At 39.3% G+C, this 21,059-nt stretch overlaps 1 protein-coding gene across 4 annotated transcripts in view; it reads left to right on the top strand.

Moving 5' to 3' along the window:
- SLC1A2 (solute carrier family 1 member 2) overlaps nucleotides 1–15,046 on the top strand; it is an 83,545-nt gene extending 68,499 nt beyond the window's left edge. For 2 of the 4 annotated variants that reach the window (XM_045015233.1, XM_045015234.1), the window contains exon 11: nucleotides 4,570–15,046. In XM_045015233.1, the coding sequence (XP_044871168.1) occupies nucleotides 4,570–4,644 (75 nt within the window). In that variant the 3' untranslated portion in view covers nucleotides 4,645–15,046. The remainder of the gene's footprint in view (nucleotides 1–4,569) is intronic. The other 2 variants (XR_006579088.1, XR_006579087.1) reach the window with 2 other exon arrangements.
- Nucleotides 15,047–21,059: the final 6,013 nt, after the last annotated feature.

Here is a 21,059-nt window from a genome sequence, read left to right on the forward strand (position 1 = left end):
TCAGACAGCATGTGTATGCTTTTCTTTCATCATAATTCTTGGTAGTCATTGTAAAAATACAATGCAATTTCTATCTGATCTTCACTGTAACTAACCTGGATTTTAAAAAGAAAAAAAATGTCTTGATTAGAGTGAAGCGAACTTCAGAAACCCCATCAGTTGAATGAAAAGCTAGGTTGAGTGATTTGTGTATAAAGGTTTACCAGGCAACCAGGACTAGGACAGGCCTGATTTTAATTGAAAAGGGAAAAAATCAAAACCAAATTAAAACTTTTCATTTTACGGCCAATTTTTTCTTTAGCTGCTTCTCCTGTTCCTCCCGCCTGATTATATATCAAGTGACCTGTTCCATAGTTTATCAAAACATGTCTAGATTGGCTAGTGAGTCAACTCACCCAGATATTTGTCCACAGAGAGAAAGAGAAAGCTTGTGGATTCTCTGGCACCTTTAAGTCTCCACAACAGACTTAGAATGGACACAAGTCCCATCTCTAAAATCCAATTGCTAAGTTATCGTAGACAATGGAGATGGAAAAGATTTATGATGTCATTTTCCCCACTCCTAAGCCAAAGATCATTCTTCACAGTACATTTTTTCAGAGGTTTGCCCTATCGAGGGTCAAATAACTTGTTTGAAAAATGGTATTTTCCCTCAAAGTTTTGAATTAACCAAAGCTTTCATTTTGTTCGACATTTTTTCATGGAATTTTTCAGTTTTTTGGTGAAGTTAAGATGAATGAAACTTTTCATTTTGAATGAAAAAATCATTTCGTTTTGGTTTTCAATTTTGGGGAATATTTTCCCCCTTTCTCTTCGCTTCCCCTCTTTCCTTTCATTCCACTAGAAAATCAAGAAGAAAGGGGGGGGAAAGTAGAGTGCAGCAGAAGAAATAAAAATTTGAAAATTGAAACCAAATGAATTTTTTATACATTTTGTTGTTTTTTCTTTTGAAAGGAAAAGAAATTGTCTGGCAATATCTGTTTCTTTTTAAAAGACATTTTTCATGAAAGAAAATCAACATTTTTTTTAATCAGTTCTAGACACGATTGATGGGTTTTTTATCACTTCCTTTGAAAAACCATTTCACAGTCTGATAAAACTGTTCCTCTTCCTAAAGAGGTGGAAAGAACCAATTACCTTTGATGTTAGGATCAGTCCTGGGGTTTTTGGCCTAACAATTACTGGCTGATTTTATTGGATTTAGTGCTACTAGGAAGCACCTGAAGATACACTAATGTGGGCTTCAGTCTTACTGTGACACACTCTGGGCTTGATTTTAGAAAGAGTTCAGAACTTGCACCACTTCAGGACTTTTCAGGACCAGTCCCCCTTTCATTTAAAAAATACCAACAAGCCATAAGTTATTGGCTGTGTCACAATCACTAAAATTGTCCCAAACACAGTGGGATTTGGAGGTTTATGTCATCACTTGCAAGTGATGCTTTAGTGACACTGCTACCAGGAACTTTTTAAGGTGGTATTTTTGCTGGACAGTTCCACAGAGAAACTGGATTGAGTTACAAAGGTTCCTAATTACAGGAACTCACAGAACCCAGGTGTCAGAGTCTACCCTCACTTGAAACTGGGCGGTTTCAAAGTGAGGACCCGCATGTCACCATGTCAAAGGTCTCACCCCCACTTGGAACTGTTGGGCTCCAATGTGGGGACCTGACTTGGTTTCCCTCTAAACTAAAATCCTAGTTTAGATCTAGTAAGCTGCCACCATGTCATGGGGGATCTCACCCCCACTTTGAGCTTGTGGGTTCAAAGATGGGGACCCGCAGGTATTCTGCCACCACCCTAACCCTTAGGGTAGGGTTCCTTCTCGCTGCCACCACTCAATTAGGAAATGTGAATTGAGACACAGTCCTTCCCCAAAATCCTAGGGGATTCCAAGAGCCCCAAATCCATGGAGTTCTTACACCCAGGAGAAACAAACCATTCCCCCTGCTTCCTCCCCCCTCCCTCCCTTTTCCTAGGAGAGATACCGGGATCCAACTACAGAGGGATACCTCCCCCTCCCCTTTCCCTGAGAATCCACCCAAGGAAAGACCAACAAGTCCTTAATAGAAAAGAATTTATTAAGAGAACAAAAAGAAAGTACAGAATCTCTATGAGCCCAAGCTGGACACTCATAGGGTATAACCTTATCAATCTCTGGAGAGAATCCCCTCTCCCCCTTTTCTCAGTAAAAGCAATATCAGCAAACAGGAATAAAGCATTTCCTTTAGCAAACACACAATTGCAAATATAGAAATCAAATCATAAGACTAATTCGCCTTTCTAATTAATACTCACTATTAATTAGTAGAAACTACTCCAGGAGAACTTGGAGACATGACTGTCCTCTGTTAGATCCAAAAACAGTTCTCACACAGACAAAGGCTTCCCTCCACAGAGATTTGAAAAAATCTTATCTCTGATTGGTCCTCTGGTCAGGTGGTCACCAGGTACTACATGTTAACCCTTTACAGGTAAAACAGACCTTAACCCTTAACTATCTGTTTATGACACCAGGGAACAGAACTTCCCTAATTTGGGATTGCCTCACTTTCATCATGGTGAAGCTTGCTCTTTCCTCCTTCTTGCACTCTACCAGTGCTGAGCTAGCCAGGTTTTCCCCTCTGCTAATTTTCATTCCCCGTCACCTGTCCACAGTCTCTTTTAAGGACCTCAAAAGGGAGAGTGATGGATGCACTAGTCCATCCCCTCATTATTTTGTCCACCAGTTAGCTCTAATTTCAAACACACCAATTTTGGTTCATTGTTTTTCAGTCCCACACTGGTCTTGTTTACCAGACATGAACTTAACACAGTTCTTGACTTATATCAGCAGGCATTTTTTGTTTGGATACCACTGACTCCTAAGCTAGCAAAATTCGACAATTGTCATTGTTGTTTTGAGCTTGCTCTTCATTGGGAGCTACATTCAAGTGTATGAGAGGAACCTTGACCTAGTAGAGTAAACACAGGACTGTCCTTGGGCAAATACTTGTCTGGCTCAGTGTCCTCACCTGCCAAATGGGGATAATAATACTTACCTACCTCACAGGGGTGTTGTGAGGATTAGCTGATGTTTGTAAAGCGCTTTGAACATGTAAAGTGCTCTACAACCGCCAAGTATTTTGGTAATGATGATGATGTAGTGTTACCTTATCAGGCTCCAAATACCAAGGTCTTGGGCTTGAAGAGATATTTCCTTATCCTGCAGAATTCACTGGAAGGGAGAAAAGTTCGCTGCAACTCTGATCAAAGTTTTGAAAAGCTAATATATTAACATGTCATCTCTATTTACTTCCTGTAATATACTCCAGATAATTCAAGTCTGTTATAGTCTTGTGCAGCCCCTATATATTTATAATAAGCAGGCTATTTTTTATGTTGGAGTATAATGGCTCTTATTGCATGATATTTCTCTATTTTTATGATCACATTTCACATTACTTTATGTGGTTTTCAGTTCCAAATGTGCTGTTTATTCTTGTAACTGCATGTGTTTCCCTTCCAATTATCTGTGAAAAAGGTTGGCTTTGTTTTAAACATTGGTGCATTTTTGTAATGTTTCCCTGTCCCAATGCTTTCATACATATGGTTTACCCATCATGCGGAATATCAGTCCTGTCTTTAAGTTTTCATATGAAGCTGAGGACAGTAACTTGGAAGGTAAGCTAGGAAAGAATAGGCCATGCATATAGAATTAGACGAAAGGTTCCCATACTATGTAAAGGCCCAGTTCATTTTCCTCAGTCAAACAAAATACTTTAGCTTGAGCCCCACACATCTCCTGTTAAGGAACTCATATGGCTATTTTTCTATTGACTGTTGGGTTGTAACACGGCCATCGTTTCCCATGAACTGATAAACCAATATTGGTCTTCCACCATACTTATCAAATTAATATTGTAGCATGAACCTTTAAATGCTACAATGACCCTTTTTGTTGTTCTGTGTATAAAATATAGTATTAATAAGAATTGTTTGACCTGATTGTAACTGAACCTTTCACATGCATGAGTAGAATAGACGCACAATGAATGATGCTTTACAACATGTCTGTGGAGCAGCTATTCTGCCATTTTCTTTGAAGTTCTTGTAATGTGTGTGTATATATGTATCCACATTCCTCTATCATTCTGTCCCTTTCACATTCCTCCATATCTTCCACCAGATGTCCTGCAGTGCAGATGAGTTCTATAGGAAATTTTTTTAGTTCAAGTTAAACTCTTCTTGCAAATTAGGAAAAGTCTGAAAGCGACAGGACTATCTATATGTGTAAAATATTTATGAAAACTATATGACTTTAAAACAGTGAAGGGAAAATAAAATCCAAAAAACATGGATCATTGTTAACTCATGTTTTCTAGCCAATATTAAAATTACGCCCCCCCCCCACACCTCTCCGCACTTTGAGGACATTGTGAATTATGAATAAATATATATAAAATACATATATATTCACACATGGAGTATGTTATTCCTATAAATATCATGCTTCTCCATATAACTCATAACTTTTCTTGTCAAAGTGCCTTGGCCTTTAAGTTAGATGTCAATGATAATTACTTGCAGGTGACACTGGCAACCAATGGCAAATCTGCAGACTTCACTGTTGTTGAGGAAGAGCCTTGGAAACGTGAAAATTAAGGAAAGCGAGTCCCATCTCCATCTTTAATAAGCCCCTGAAGCTATCTTATGGTAAAAGATATCAAGATTAAAGAATATTTCTCTATTTATTTAACATCTAAAGTTTCTGCTTATTTAATTTGTTAACTGAAACTTAGCAAAGATCTCATAAAGTCATTGTAGCTACCGTGTTTTTGCAAAATAGTGATCCATAACTATCTGTCTCACTTGTACTGTTTGAATGGATGCAGCTGGAGAATACTCTGAGTTAACAGTTATGTCCTCACCAGACTCTCTCTTTTGCTCAAGATGCAGAAAATGTAGATGCTGCAAAATGGAAAGATCAAAAAGCCGGTATGGCTTTCTCCAGGGACTCAGGGTAATGAACATATAGTATCATATAAACCTTAAATTGTTCTCAGTGTCTCTTCTTGTGATGTATGTACAAATCAGTATTGCAGTGTACCTTTGGTACAGTCAACATTGTGTAACTACAGTATTTATTGTAAGTGTCTCTAAAGGTTTTCTATAAGTTTTATTGATAATTAGTAGCTGGCATGGGGGACTCAAAATTTTCATCTTCTCAGGTACACTTAAAATTAAGTGTCTCAAATAAATATTTCATTTAAATTCACACCAGGCATAACTTTATTAAAATCAGTGGATTAAATACAAAGGGCCAGATCCCGGGCCTTTCAGATAGCACCAGATTCTGATGCTCTCTTCACATCAAATAGGACCTTATAGCGCAGGTAGTCCCTCTGAAACTATTCAAGGAGAATGATGTTATTCAACTTAAGGAAGAGCACCAGAATCTGTCCCCAAATGATTATTGAACATTCTTTTTGTTGAGGATAAGCAATTATATGTAATAGGGTGTTAAAATGTAATGGTGCTTAGCATACGTTGGTTTGTTAACTAAGCTAAACTAAATGTATATTTAGGACACTTAATTTGAAGTGATAACTATTTTTCTTCTCAAGTACATCTTAGATTTGAGCCAATAAGCTAAATCCTGAAGTCATTACCTGGTCAAATTTTGCATTGACGTCAATGGGAATTTTGCCAGAGTTAGGACTGACTGAAAAGTAAACCAGGACTTCAGGATTTCAGTCCAATAAATTGAATCCCCATCTCTCTGTTGTGAATAAACAATTTGTATAAATGTCTTTGATGTCAGACAAGCAGTGATTCTAGATCACATGGCATATGAATAAACAAGGCAGAGTTTTGTCAACACGGTATAACTAATTCATTCATCTGTAAGACATAGAGGTGCAATAATCATTCTCTTAGGTTGTTTAAAAGGTGCTTGTTAAAAATCAGTGCTTGTAAAGACATAGGCGTAATCTATTATGAAATTAATAATGTTTTACAGCAAATCTGAGCCAGGTAGCTGTGGGAAACTCTGCCCTCTGACCAAACCTTCTGTGATGTGAGTGTTTCTTACAATGTTCTCTGAGCTGTCCAGCCTATGAGCTTATAATGAACCTACCTACAAGGTGAGATGGGAAATGAAGCATATATGCTTCTCTCTGTCCATGCACAGTGCAGTGCTGCCATTGACATAAACTGGAATAACATGTGTGAATGTAGAGTTTAAACAATAATCCAGTCTAGTTTTGCTAATTTGTATTTGTGTTAGCTATTCCAGTGAAGTCACTATGAGCCCCTGCTAGTAAGGACTACTCACCTGTTTAATGATTTGCAGAATCAAACCTATAGTCAACATATTCACCATTTAAATATTTGTAGCTGTGCAGTATTTTCCTTGGGAACATTAGTGCTCTTTTGATATCCCCTTTCTGCCTCACTAACTGAAAAGTCCTAAAGAATTTAATAGCTATTAAACTACTGTGGGTTCTATAGACATTATTCTGACAACCTAAAGAATTTAATAGCGAATTAGTCCTTTTCTGTAGGTCTTTTGTACCATTCTATGGAATTCTGTTCCATCTTGTTCAACGTATTTAATGGCAATTGTGGGTACAAAGAACTTCTCAGGATTGGGGACTTAGTCTGGATTTGAAGAAGAGTTCACTTCCCTGATCCCCACAGCAAGAGATCAATTGCCCAAGACAGATGTAACACTCTCTAAAATGAACTATAACATTTGGGCTGTTGGCTCACCTCACATGAAAGTCACTGAGAGCTAAGCAGCAATCGTATAAGGTGACCATATTTCCAAAAGACAAAACAGGACACTCCAGCTGCTCACCTGTGGCACCTTTCCCCCCATGCAAGACTGTTCCCCGTCACAGGCACCCTGCAGGGGCCTCCTCACGAGGCTGTTTGCTGGAACCCTGCAGGGAAGGGTGGCTCCCTCAGGAGGCTATCGCCAATGGCTGGAACCTTGCTGCCCTCCACCCCCCCAGCTCAGCCTCCTCCCCCACGAGGGGCTGGCATCTCTGATCTCCCCCTCTGCACCGCACCCTGCTTGTTTTGGACAAAAGCGGGCATTTGTCCCATTTGCTCTTGCCAACTGATCAAGTCAGCAAGAGCAAAATGGGATAAATGTGTCCTTTTTTTTTTTTTAAAGTCAGGACAGGGCTTAAAAAAGGGCCTGTCCCAGCCAAAATGGGACGTATGATCACCCTACAATTATACCAGACTAGAACAAAGTGTTCGTCGTAGTGTAGAGCTTGGGTTCTCAAAGGTTTTCATAGGCTGGCCCATATTTTAGAGAGGTGGTCTCCTAAACCACTTCCATCCTATTCATAATAATCTAACTTCCCTGTGGCAGCCACAGCAATTGCCTACAGAGAAAGGTAACATTAGGAAAGTGTTTAGTATATTTTTAGCTATCGTTTAAAGCAATATGATAGCTGGAAACAGGTAGGAGAGCCAGCACCATGTGACTAAGCTGTTCCACACAGTTACCTATTGAGAACACTGGTTCAGACATCCTTCCTTACACTTATCTGCTTTGGACATATTGCCCTTTAAAAAGTGATTCTTCAGATGGGACTAGAGGAGGAGGAGGTGAAAATCTAGAGTAACTCCACCCACGTACAGAGAACAAATTTGGGGCTTTAGTTTTGACTTAAAAAGCACACTGTAGGACTTTTAAGTAAGACTTTATAGTTGCAGTAACTCAGGGAACTTTCAAAGATAATTACAATGTCACTCTTCTACTTATAATATAGAAATGTGCTACTTATGGGAAACACTTTGGCTATCCCCCAGGCTGAATTCTCCCATGTAATATTTAATGTGTAGCTACTCTGGCACAGTACTGAATTTAACCATCAAAAAGCTTTCCATTTCTTGGGGGAAACTGTAACTCATACTTGGCTTGCAGTTGGTAATTTACTCATTCCACATGAGGCTGGGTTGCTGCTTAACTAAACAAACAAGAAAAAAACCCAGGAAATGGCCACTCCAGCTATTGCAAGTTTCACATTTGAGTGGATAATGCTGTCACTGTCACATCGTCCTTTAGTCTCATTATTTTGCATTTAGCCTTCAGTATTCTCTTCCTTTACTCATTTCCCCATTGTTTGGATGGCAAAACTCAAGGATGAGCACAGGATAAAGCAGCACACATGCTCTTGAGTTATTTCCATGTGAACTGAAGTTTCCTTCTACAGTCATTTTCTTTGCTCTGCTCTCAGCTATTCCCCTGCTGCTTACACAAGTATGATATATATGTGCCCTCTAGAACACTGACATCATCAGTGAAATATGGAAAGCCTTGATCCTGGTAAGCTTCCTTAGTCAGGAAAGCATTTAAGCACCTGGTTAAAATTTAGCAGCACATGCTTTTCTGAATAGGACTGTAGTTAAGCACCTGCTTGAGAACTTTGCTGAATGAGGGCCATGACTCTGTTAGGGTTTGTTCTGGTGCTAGTCTTCAAGGCCCAGTGCACATTATAATTAACTTGGGGAAACAGTTTGCTTCTGAATGTGTTCCTTCTTCTGTACTCCTCCTCCAGAAAAACAAAGATGACACCAGCACTTTGTATAAAACAAGAAGTTTGCACAGGTCTCATGCATTAAGATGCCCTTATATTTATGCCAGTTAGACAGTATTACAGTAAGGGCCTCTGTCATTTAAAACTGAGAGACTATTTTTGTTTCTTTGGAAAACAGGGACTGTGCCTGCAAGATGCTGACCACTCTGAATTCCCTTTGGGAACTGAGGATGTATGCTTCCTTCCAGGAAGCACTTAGCACCTGGCAGCCTGAACAGAGCCCGATCAACCCAACTATATGCACTAAAAACTCCCAGGAATTTTAAGATAGAGAAGGATTATTATTTTTCATCCTTCACCATTCCAGAGCAGTTGCTGTTAATACATTGTCTGTTCTTAATGCTAGCTGGAGACTTTGGCCCCGATCCTACATTGTTGGAAAGCAATTGGGGTTCCATCATTGATTTCAGTGGGAGCAGGATCAGAGCCTGTACTTCATGTTGAGGCCCATGCTGTCTTATTTGAAATGGTCTGGTTTCAGTTTCTGTACATATAGCGATCTCAGTCATTTATCATTATAAATGCACCATCATTCCTCCACCTGCAAAGACCAAAATATGGGCCTCAACATGAGAGACAGAAGAAAATCAATGTATGCTGTAAGCTAAAATAGGGAGGGATTAATTCATTCATAAATAGGGCTATTGTGGGAGCTTGTTTTGTCAATGCTGGCAGGTAAGCCACAGACAATAATATGGATTCTGATTAAATTGATTGAATGGTCTGTGTTTTCAGCTTTTGAAAGCTTTTTAAACTCTTGCAATATAGAAGAATCTAAGAAGGATCAAGGTTCAACAGTGGCCCCTCCCACCTCCTTCAGCCAATGGAAACAGACTGTGCAATTCCTTCCGCCTGATCCCAGTGAATGATCTTTTCTTGGTTCTCTAGCTGATGATGCCTCCCACATCCAAAAGGTCCCTGCCAATATGCCATAAAGGAAAATCACTTCCCATCCCCAAATCCAGCAATGAGTTTAAACCTCTGCCTCTGAATTCAGATCACTGTCATTATACTTCTGATCTGTTTATACCCTGAGCTATAGCTAGTGTCCATTTTTGTCTAGAATCCTAGTAAATGGACTCTTCCAATACCTCTGGGAACTCAGAATTCCAAACACTACGGGGTTTTAAAGATCCTTGAGCAGTATAGATTTCTGATTTGTTTTCCAAGTCTGGGTATCATCAGTCCTTGGGTTGGTACTTTGATGGCTGCCGATGTTTAGCAGAGCAAACTACTTGTCTTATAAATAGAAGCAGCAGCAAAAAACAACAGAGCTCAAATGAATTTACTCTGGCAACTGCCTGTATTTTCTTTGCTTTCCCAGCCTCATGCTGTTATATGATTCCTGTTGTAGCAGCTCAGCAGCAATCAAACAGTTTTCTGAAAACAGCATCAGTTGCCAATCTAGCCTCTGACTTCTACAGCCTCTTATAATGCCTTTAGAAAGGCTTTGAGCTTTAGTACCAGGCCTGAAAATCCCTATTATGAATATTTAAAGTACATCTCCTGCTCATCAGATTAAGTCCCATTTGTTCCATTTTTGTTTACTGCATTTGGTTTTACTCCAGGAAGCACAGAATAATAAATACAGGCAACTTATAAAAATATGCTGCAGTATGCTACTGTACCAAGCCAGAAGACTACAGTTGAGCATATTACTGTGACTTCTTGGGTCATTACTGTAATTTTTGTCTTGTGCGTTATTGTCATAAGCATATAGCACATTGGGACAAATTCTTCTCCGGTGTAACTCTACTGATCTGAATGGAGTTACGCCAGGGATTAATTCTGCTGCTGCTGCAGTAGCATGATTATTATTTTTAGGCCATCTTATAATGTTGTGTTGAAACTACTGCTACACATAGATGTATTATGAAAAACATAGCTTTGAGAGTGATCTTTTTCAGTCAAGCTCATGATGCTGAAGAAAAGACTTATCTAGTTTTGTTTGGCAGAAGAGTGATGTACAGATTATAGCTACAGCCATTACAAAAAGCAACTGCCCTGCACAACAATGTTATAGAGTAAGGGAAGGGAGAATAAGGAGGATACGTGAAACAAATTTGCTGAACTTTGCCCTGAGACAGTGTTCAATTCTTGCTCAATATTGACCAGAAGCAATATTTTGTAACATACATTTTTCACCTCTTCAGTAATCTTGCATTCCCCCTACACACACACCGGCAGGGACCAGTCCTGCAGTTCTCAGCAGACTCTGCCATCCTGGTATTACTTAGGCACAACTTCCACTAAAGTCAATGAGAGCTGTGACAAAGAGACTGCAGAATTGGGTCCACACTGATAGTTACCCTTTGCTTCTCCCTATTTCTTCCTAGGCTCTTGTTTGCTATTGAATTGAAATCTGTTGCTGTAATGAGCCAGAGTGCTGCTACTTTTCACTAATGCCCAGGCACTGAGAACTTGTTTATCTGTAGAATGCATGGGTTTAGTGACACAAGACTCTTTAGAACCAACCCACAGTGTTTCCTCCTACCCAAGAGACATCTTCATCTGGAAAAGTTGAAACCTAACAACTTTCTGCTACCCACAGTTACAATTCCTAATGGATATGACAGTGATGCATTTAAAGCCATGGTCCTTTATAAACCCTGAGCTCCATATGGCAACATTGTTTAAGCATACTGTTGAGGCACTGCATAGATTTTCTGCTAGTTAAAGATGCCACTCACCAATGTGCTAATGAAGGTTTTGGAGAGGCAGGGAGGCATGATATTTCTTACATCACCCAGCTTTTTGGTTTATTTCCCCAAATCACCTATTTGTCTATCTAGGTTCTTATATAGAGATGTCACCTGCTGTTGTTGGAGTATTTAATGCTTCTAGTTTGATTTTTGTAACTAAAGATAGCACCGAGAGTCTTCAATATTTTCAAGAAATACTCTGAGACATACACCTTTACACAGAGAGGAAACTTACCAAATTGTGTTTCATAGATAGCATCATGTAACCTAGATGGTCTAATTACTGCATAGAGCTTTGTACATAAATAGGATACTTCATGGGGATTTTTGTATCATTCTTTTCTATTTGTTTTCTACAGTTTGGAAGACCATTTGCAAAGCATATTTACAAACTGATTTTGTAGTCAGTACTGTAGATTCAAGTATTTCCATTTTTGGCTTCATGTAGGCTTGTAAGTTCTCATGTACCGCAGGTTGTCTTTCCTTCTTAAAGAATATTGCAACAAAAATCTATAGACTTCTTTCCAACCTATCCTGCTTGTTTTCTTAATGTATCCAGTTTATACTCTAGTGTGAACTGTAATTTATAGAATGCATGAGAAAAGAATTACACATGTAATTACACTTGTTAAATATGGTATGCTCAAAACTGATTCAGCCATTAATACAGATTTTATGGGTGTGTACCTGTTCTCCAGAAACCAGAAAGAACTACAATGTAGAGGGAACTAAATTGCTTAGTATCTGTAATTTACAGACACACAAATATTTTCTTACAATATTTTATATATGACCATATAAGATAAGGGAAAAAATTCTTACAGGTGATCCACACCTTAGAGCAAAACCAGTTTTCTAACAGCATTTTAGAATTAATTTTTTTTCTGTATTTTGTTTAATGAACTAAGAAAAGCAATTTAGTGATGAATTATAAGCAAAGCACAAAATGCAATAGGAATTAAGAATTTTAAGGTGTCCTTAAATGCTGCAGTTCACTATGGAACACTGTATTATTATATCCTAAACAATCTTCTAGATTGACAGTTTTATGGATTGCTCAGCCCTTAATTGTGACATTTGGCATGGTTTTACCTGGGCCAAACCCTTAGTTGTTTCTCAGGGTCAGATCCTGAATAACTGATTTACCCACAACTCTTGGGTTGCGAGCTGGAGATCTGCATGTGCAAGGAGTACAGGATCAGGCACTCAGTCCATCTTACTCAAGCAAAACTTGTATGAGTTTGGCCTAGGTAAAGGATTCAGTATTTGGCCTCTTAGCTTTGCCTTCATGTAAATGGACCAATGGCACAACAATGGGACCACTTTAATAGGGTAGCGCTATAGCAATACCTCCTGCCTTCTTAAACATTTATAAGAAAAACAAACAGTATATTTTTGACCAGGACAAGTGGGATTTATTTTTCTTTTATAACAATCAATTCTTGTTAGGCAAATACCTGTTGGACTTAAGGTCATGACATTAATGAAGCATATTTAATTAGTAAATCAAAATGACTACAGTCAATTGCTTAATTAAAATCAACAACAAAAATTGCATCATGGAAAATTCCTTATGTGGCGAATCAACCACATGGCATACAATTCAAGACAAAAAAACATGGAATTGAAAATGTTACCTGTCCACAAAGCAGATACATTTTCAGAAATCTGTTGTAGGGCCCTGGTAGTCTCCTGAGGTTTATGTGGGTAAAATATATATATTTGTGTATTGATGTGCCCTTATTTTTTAATCTCCTTATATTTTTTAATCTGTCATATCAGGTATTCTCTTAATTGGAGTTGAAGGTAGCATAGTGTGTAGCTGAAGTACTAACAGCTGTCAAAGCATGGACTCCTTATAAATATCAATTTTTATACATTGCTTAAGCATGATGATCAGTGCCTCTCCTCACTTTTGTGTCGATAACATGGCTATCTACCGTATGTGTAATTTCAGTGAATGTGCATTGAGACATAGTAGAAAATTTGATCTCTGTTTTTAAAAACTCTTTTCTGGTTGTTTTTGGCTTGGTTGTCTGGGTTGTGTTTATTTTAGACATTTAACTGAATAATTTCCATGGCTTGATAGCTGGTTTTGTATGTTCGTATATAAACAACTTTTCAGTGCATATCTTGTTTTGATAATGGTCAAATCCTATATGCAGCCCACTCATTGTAAATATGTTATTGTTAGTTTTCAACTATCTAACCAGCATTGCGTATGAAATTCCCTGGCACTCAGTGAACGTGATTACAGTATGGATTTGCTGCACTGTGAATGCAATAGTTAATACATTATGAATTAATGTGCATGTAGCATGATGAATTTAGTTTAGGAGTAGATTCTTCTTGTTCACTTGGCATGTTGGAACTGTAGCAACATAAGGTTAGTAAGTCACTGTGTAAATTAGCACAATGGTCAGAAGGAAAAATTAACTTTACTGTACTCTCCCTCTGGGTACCATGTCTATGTTTGGCGATATGCGTAGCTTACAACAAGGAATCCATATTTCCACAGCAGAGTTTCAGGATTCCTCTGACTCACTTTCAGTTACTCATTGACTGCAAACTCCAGCGAGAAACTACAGTCAGAAGACAATGACTAAGCCTGACATTTAGTCTTAAACAGAAGCACATGCTTGACTGCTTACTTTATTATGTGCCCTGGAATGCAAAGCATGAACCTTCATTTCATTTCCTCTGCAGAAACAATCTGAGAGTAAGATTTATAGAACCATAAGTACATGGATGGACTAATGCTGTTTCCATTATCAAATAAGGATATTAATAGATATTGAGAATTAAGCACAAAATCAAGTGGATGTCGGTTGTGCAAAAAGGACAAAAAATGTTCTTTGGTTGGTGTTCATTTATGCTTATTTGATTTGCAAAATAATACGTCCCATACAATGCACATATGGCAAATAAATATAATGGCAGGGATATTGTAAAACCTGTGCTATAAGTCATGTCCATGAGCTTATAAGAAAAAATCTTCATTTCTGGACAGAAAACTGAAAGTGTTGTGAAGTGCAACTGATGCTCAGTAGATCTGAGACACCTCGGGAGAGATGCATCAAGCCGATTCGTTCCTAGAGATAAGGGTCCTGATTCTCTCACAGTTGAAAGTAACTCCGTTAGCATCAATGGAGTTAAACCAGGGTAAAACTGGAATGAGTTCAGAATTAGGCCCAACCAGTGGGGGATGTGTGGTTTCTTATGAGACGTATTATGTTTCCGTTCAAACTGCATGTTCCACAGTACTGCATGTCTTCCCTGCTTACTTCTAGCCTTACATGCTTCCTCTCAAGAGAGACCCACTCACTAGCTAGGATCCTTCGTGTAAAAAGAAACAAAACAAAAAGATAAGCTTGATCTTTTTCCTTCGATTGTAAATGTTTATCTGGGACTTGAAGTGATGTATTGTACAGTATCTGTAGCACATTTTGTTTGAAGACTAATGAATGCAGACGATAAAATTTCTACTAACTCTGGGCTCCTTTCTTTTATAGTGTAGAAGGAATGCCTTGTTGACTAAATAGATTTTATATAAGTAACTCAGACCTTCTCTTCCTTACAGTAATACTTTAGCCATTTGCTTTAAATGCTTTCTTACTGTGTGAACTGATTTCTGTAACTTTCATGTATAAAACAAACTGGACATTCTTTATATACTGGAAATAATCAGTGAATACACTAAGTGTTGTACCTTTTATGTATATACCATCAATAAATGTTGATTCATAATTCTCATGGTTGATATTTGTGTGTATCGTACACCAATTCATTTGTTGAAACCACAGACTAAAGGTTTCTCCTTTCCACTAAAGAATTATTATTTAGGGGCCACCCTGAATATGAAGTACTCCAGTTATGCACAGAACAGATATAGCACAGTGGGAGTAGCAAGCTCCTTCCTGCCCTGCTAAGGCATCTTACACAGCTCTGGATTCAGCACCTTTGTGACTGAATAGTTACTTCACTCTCCATGCCCATTTAATCCAGTGCTCGGCCAACAAAGAGGTGGGGGTGAAGCTGCTAATGCCAATAGTGAAGGTGATTCTCATGATGTGGGCAGCTGTTTAGTAGGCGACGGACTGAGATCAGCCACTCCAAACAACCCCACATTCAGTTACAGTTTGCTAAATCTAGGAGGCCTCGGGAGCACTGAAAATCTTTGAGCAAAAAATAATATGATTCTTATTCTTTTAATTGAATGTCTGTATACCACAGCCATGAAGCTATAGAAAGGCCTAAGACAAAATTGTCACCGGAGCTGTGAACACTTGAAATTATGTGACTCCCCTGCGGTTCTCAAAACTTTTGTACTGGTGACCCCTTTCACACAGCAAGCCTCCGAGTGTGATCCTCCGTATAAATTAAAAACACTTTTTTGTATATCTAACACCATTATAAATGCTGGAGGCAAAGCGGGGTTTAGGGTGGAGGCTGACAGCTCGCGACCCCCCCCATTTAATAACCTTGTGACCCCCTGAGGGGTTCCAACCCCCAGTTTGAGAACCCTTGCTTTAGAGTTGTTTCAAGGAACATTCATGCAAGTGATATATTTTGTTTGCACGAACGATTGATTGGTGGAAGGATGTGTGCTCATGAGAATGTGTTCACCTGGTGCCAGGAATCATTTTATGGTCTTCTTGATGTTTGTGGCAGGGCACAGAAACACAGCCATGTGACTGAAGTGCTCAGTCAATTTTTATTGCTAGTCACCTCTGCTAGCTGCTACTCCCATACTGAACTAGTTATCATTTCTTGGATATGAATTTGAATAAAAATGAATGCTCTGATTGGCTTTCTATTCTGAACTGTGGAGAGTGGATCTGTATTTGCCTAAGCATCAGAAATATCAATCCATAGCTGTATACTCCCAATATTTGTAGTACGTAAATAGTACAGAAACATGGTGTTATTTTATCAATATCACACTCCAGGATGTGGAGTTATACCAAGATACCCACAAGTCTTGGTGGGGGTAGGGGAGGTTTTAAGCCCAGTGGCATATTTTATGTCCTATTTTTGATGTATATTAACTGAAATTCTAATTCTAGAGAAGCCTGAGAGTCCTGTTACAGAGAAAGGATAACACTGAACACACATAGTTGCTTTAGCAACCTGACCTCCTTCCGCTGTCTACTAAAAATTAAATCCTGCCTTATTAGTTTCGCTGAAATAAGACGTACCTTTGCAGAGGACTCTGTTTAATATCTGAGTTATAATTAGAAGTTGCCAATGGAATGATTCACTGTCACAGGTGGTGCAGCTGTTAAATGTGATGGGGAAGCTAAAATGTTTATTGTCAAAGTGGGAATAATTACAGTTAGTAGCATTACAGTTATATTATTCTATCATATGAAATGATCAGTCCTTTAATTTGTGAGCTTTAATAGCCTGCAGGCTGTGATCTTATTAGCTTTGACAAAGCTAGGAAGGGGCAAGCATGTGCTTGGGAGACTGCTAAGGAAAACCCAGAGTATGGCAGAAAGTGGTGTTGGCAGTCCACTAGCTGGCACTCTGCCCTCTGAGTCAGTCATGAGCCAATGCCCCAGTATGGTGACAGAGGGGATTTTTTGGACAAAACTTAAATCAGAAGTCCTGATCACTCTCAGTCATTAAAATTCCTCTTGAAATTAGTTGAACTCAGGCTTCTCCCTCACTTCCTGGCCTAATCTGGTGTGTTGTCCACTTTTACACCCCCTTTTATGCTCCTTCAACCCAGAGATGGTTTCTCTGTATTGGCACATCACTTTGATAAGCTTGAACCATATTTTGGGATCCTTTAGAATGAAAGGAACTATAACAAGATCTATGTTGATTACATTCCAAAGCTTTGTTATGTTAAAAGCATAGAAGAAAAATATAGGATGAACAGAGGACCCTCCTAGCTAAGTGCTCCAGGTGAAAACTCTCACTTTCCAACCCAGCCCCCAAAATCCCCAGTCCTAGAGGAGAATTCCTTTCCAACATGACTGTGATTGTTTATGGAGGGAGCCCTTCTTTATCAAGGAAACAGGTGCCATGAGATAGAGTAAAAAAGGGTCCCTTGTGGATCATTTACTAATAGCAAAAGTGTTTTTTTTAATCCCTTTTCCCCCAATCCTCTGAGGACATGTAAGAAAATAATAACGAAGAGGAGGTTCTCAGGAAAGCACGAGAATGTCATGCAATTCTCAGATCTTATGTACATCCTTTTACCATGTACTTTGCACTAGATGCTGTATAAACAGGAAGAGAAGTCATCATCATACTGAAAGAAACTGGTGCACCCAAAGTTAATACACCCCCAAGAAAAATATTAAAACTGATGTGACCGTGAGACCTGAGGCAGAATTAGTTAGCTATAATAGATCCAAGTGTAGTCACTTATACTGGCCTAGTAGTATTATTAATATTTATTTAGAACAGCAGCCAAAGGACCCGATCAGGATCAAGGCCCCACTTCAGGAGCTGAAGTAATTCTGTTATGAAGTGGGGCATCTGAGTTTGGTGCCAGTTTTCTGGGCTACGAGAAGTTGAGAGAATCACAGAAGCAATAGGCTTTGCCATTATGTGGAGAGATGAAATTAAATGTCTCGTCTGCATTAGAAGTAGTAGGGAGGAAACTAGACTACGTGCGAGTCTGCATCTTGTGGTTGTAGTGATCTCTGTAAGGCACTCAAGTATTGCAGTAATGCACATGACAGACATGTGCAGACAAATAAAGTAGAGCACTGAATTCTGCCCACAGGAAACTGTACTGACAAGCTGTGAAAGGAGCGAGGCTCCAGCCCCCCACCTTCAAAGGGAAGATTGCTGATGAGGCTTAGAAGGAAAAGGAGAAGAGGGCTATTAAACAGGGTACATCTGTGAGATCCCTCTTCAAGCTTCAAGAGGGTCTGAGAGGCCTACAGCTCTCCTAAGGAAAACAATTAAACAAATTGAGAAACTGATTTTGCTCTCATGATTTAATTCTAGTCCAAGAGAAGGAATTTGCATGTGATACTATAGACAGGCGAGCATGTTTGCAAAAGTTTATGCAACCCAGACTAGAACACAAAGCATTTAATAAATGAGGTATTAGTCATACACCCAAATATAGTGTGTCCATTGTCACATATTTACCATCAATTTCCAGAATTGGCACATTATCAATGGGATGATAGGAGGGTATGGCTAGTTAGAGTCTTCCAGGTATGATGGACCTATCCTGGGAATAACACTGTTTGGCTACTGACATCTCTGTGTATTGCAATACAGTATCCATGAAGATGCGTTTACTGACTCTCCTGGGTTTGGGACGTGCATAAAGTAGTAGCCATGTCTTGGTAAGCTATATAAGCTTTATCCTTTCACTTTTTGGTCACTAATTCAAAAGCAGGTAAGGTCAGTTACTACTTCTGAAATGGAAAAGGGATCACCCATACACTGCTCTCCTGCCTGCATACACCCCTCCATCCTCTGGAAAAACACCCACCGTGATCTGAATGGAGGAGGCTGATGCTGAAGCGCACAAAGGGTAGAATATGGAGTGCCTTTAATAATGTTTAATGATGGCAGCAATGATTTAAAACTGTTGTTCTGTTGATTGCTGCAGGATTTGGAGCAGAGGGAAATTAAGGGCTGGCTTACTCAGGTCAAAACATTCCCCTCCACCCCCAGCTATATTCAGCCAAAGTGAACACAAACCTAGTTTTGTAGAGCCAGATTTCAAAAGTATTTAGCTGTTTAAAGATACTGGTAGGCATCCGATGATTCAAAAGCATCTAAGCATGTTAAGCCCCTAAATCATTGATGTTAGACACCTGCTGGGATTTACAGAAGGCCCTAAGTAGGTTAGGCACCATCTGCATCTTTAGGCTTTTTAAATATCTTTGAAAATCTGGCTCATAATCCTTACTCATGGCCATAATTACTTGGCTGAGTAAGAACCTACTCCCATGAGTCAGGGCTGCAGGACTGGCCTTTGTGGGTGATTTGAATTCTTTCATTCTCTCCTTTGACATCCTACATTATTTCTCAAAGACAATATTCCTTGTGAGTGAGAAATAATTAAGTCTCATGGGGAGAAATTCACCCCTTTAGAGAGGGCCACCACAAAAGGAGGCACAATAGTCTAGTGGATGGGCACTTGACTAGGATTTGGGAGACTCCTAGTCAATTCCTGGCTTGGCCACTGGCCTGCTAGGTAACCTTGGGCAAGTCACTTCCCTCTTTATCAGAGGGGTAGCCGTGTTAGTCTGGTTCTGTAGAAGCAGCAAAGAATCCTGTGGCACCTTATAGACTAACAGACGTTTTGCAGCATGAGCTTTCGTGGGTGAATCTTGCATCCGAAGAAGTGGGTATTCACCCACGAAAGCTCATGCTGCAAAACGTCTGTTAGTCTATAAGGTGCCACAGGATTCTTTGCTGCTTCCCTCTTTATGCCTCTGTTTCCCCAGCTGTAGAATGGGGATAATGATACTTACCTCCTTTGTCAAGCACTTTGAAATCTAAAAACGAAAAGTGCTATATCAGAGCTAGGTGGTGTTATTATTAAATCCCATTTACACCCTATTTTCAGGACATAAGGCCTTGTATTGCCCCTCTGCACAAGGGTGAATTTAATCTCTTATGAACAAGTGATTTTTGACCTACTTTGCTATTTATATCACTGGCTTTTAGAGAAATGAAAAAGAATTCATTCACAACTTTTTGGCGCAAATAGAAGATGTGTTATTAACAAATGAATCACAAAAGAAAGAAGAAGAAAAGGAAAGAGGAGAAAAAGAAACTTACTTCTCGCTGCAAATTTCACTTTTTCCTCTGGTGAATAAGATGAGCCAATTCAGTCAAACAACACCAGCTTATTATTTTCATTAATAAGTTGAGAACAGATTTTTTATTATAAAAAAAATTCCACATTTGCAAACTACAACAAACAAGTACAGGTTTTGTACACAACAGCGTCACTGCATGATTGAAGCCCAAACATTTAATCTCTTGTGGATATGAAAAGGAAAACAAACCAACCCATTGCTCTAGAGTTTTGTGGTGAGGCTTTCATCATTTAGGGTTCTAATCCAGAGCACTTGCAAAAAAGAATTTCTCCGCCCACTCCCAGGGTTTGTGGAATCGTAGCAAATGTCTGCTGGGACCACTGTGTCTTGGACACTGAAGGAAGCTAAGGCATGCTGGAGAGGCTTGTTTCCACTCAAGGCAATAAGGGGGAGTGGGGACCATTCTGCAAGCTGGGAGTGGAAACTTTCCACCAGGAGCCACAGCGTGGGCACTGACAGAAACCTGAAACAGCAGCCCTGAGATAAGTGCTTTCTGTTCCAGAGACAAAAGCTGTAAATACAGCCCCAGGTTTAAGGTTTGAACAGGAGAAAAAAGTCTTCAGTTCAGCCCTGGCTGCTCTGGGTAGAAAGAAGGCATGAGGCCTGCATTCACGGTCCTACTTGCAGAGAAAATGGGGTCACTGATAATGATCTAAGTATTTTCTAGGTTAAACCAGTGAAGGAAAACAAACAAAGCACCAAAAAGTGTGAGAAAATAATGCCAAGGGCTCGAATTAAACCAACAAATGCAAGAAAATTCAGCTGAAGCTCTATCCTTAACCCAACTTGCTTGTGCTCTGGAAGTTCAAACCTACTACTAAACTGGTGTCCTGGAGAGAGAGTTTCTAAGAGGAGCAGCACAGAATTCACAACCCAGGGGGCAGTGAAGCTAAGATGGCTTAAAGTGAACTTTGCACCATCCTGGTCCTGAGCTGCTCTGAGTGCTGGAG

Source organism: Mauremys mutica, chromosome 4 (genome assembly GCF_020497125.1).
Source record: "Mauremys mutica isolate MM-2020 ecotype Southern chromosome 4, ASM2049712v1, whole genome shotgun sequence".
Lineage (NCBI taxonomy): Eukaryota > Metazoa > Chordata > Testudines > Geoemydidae > Mauremys > Mauremys mutica.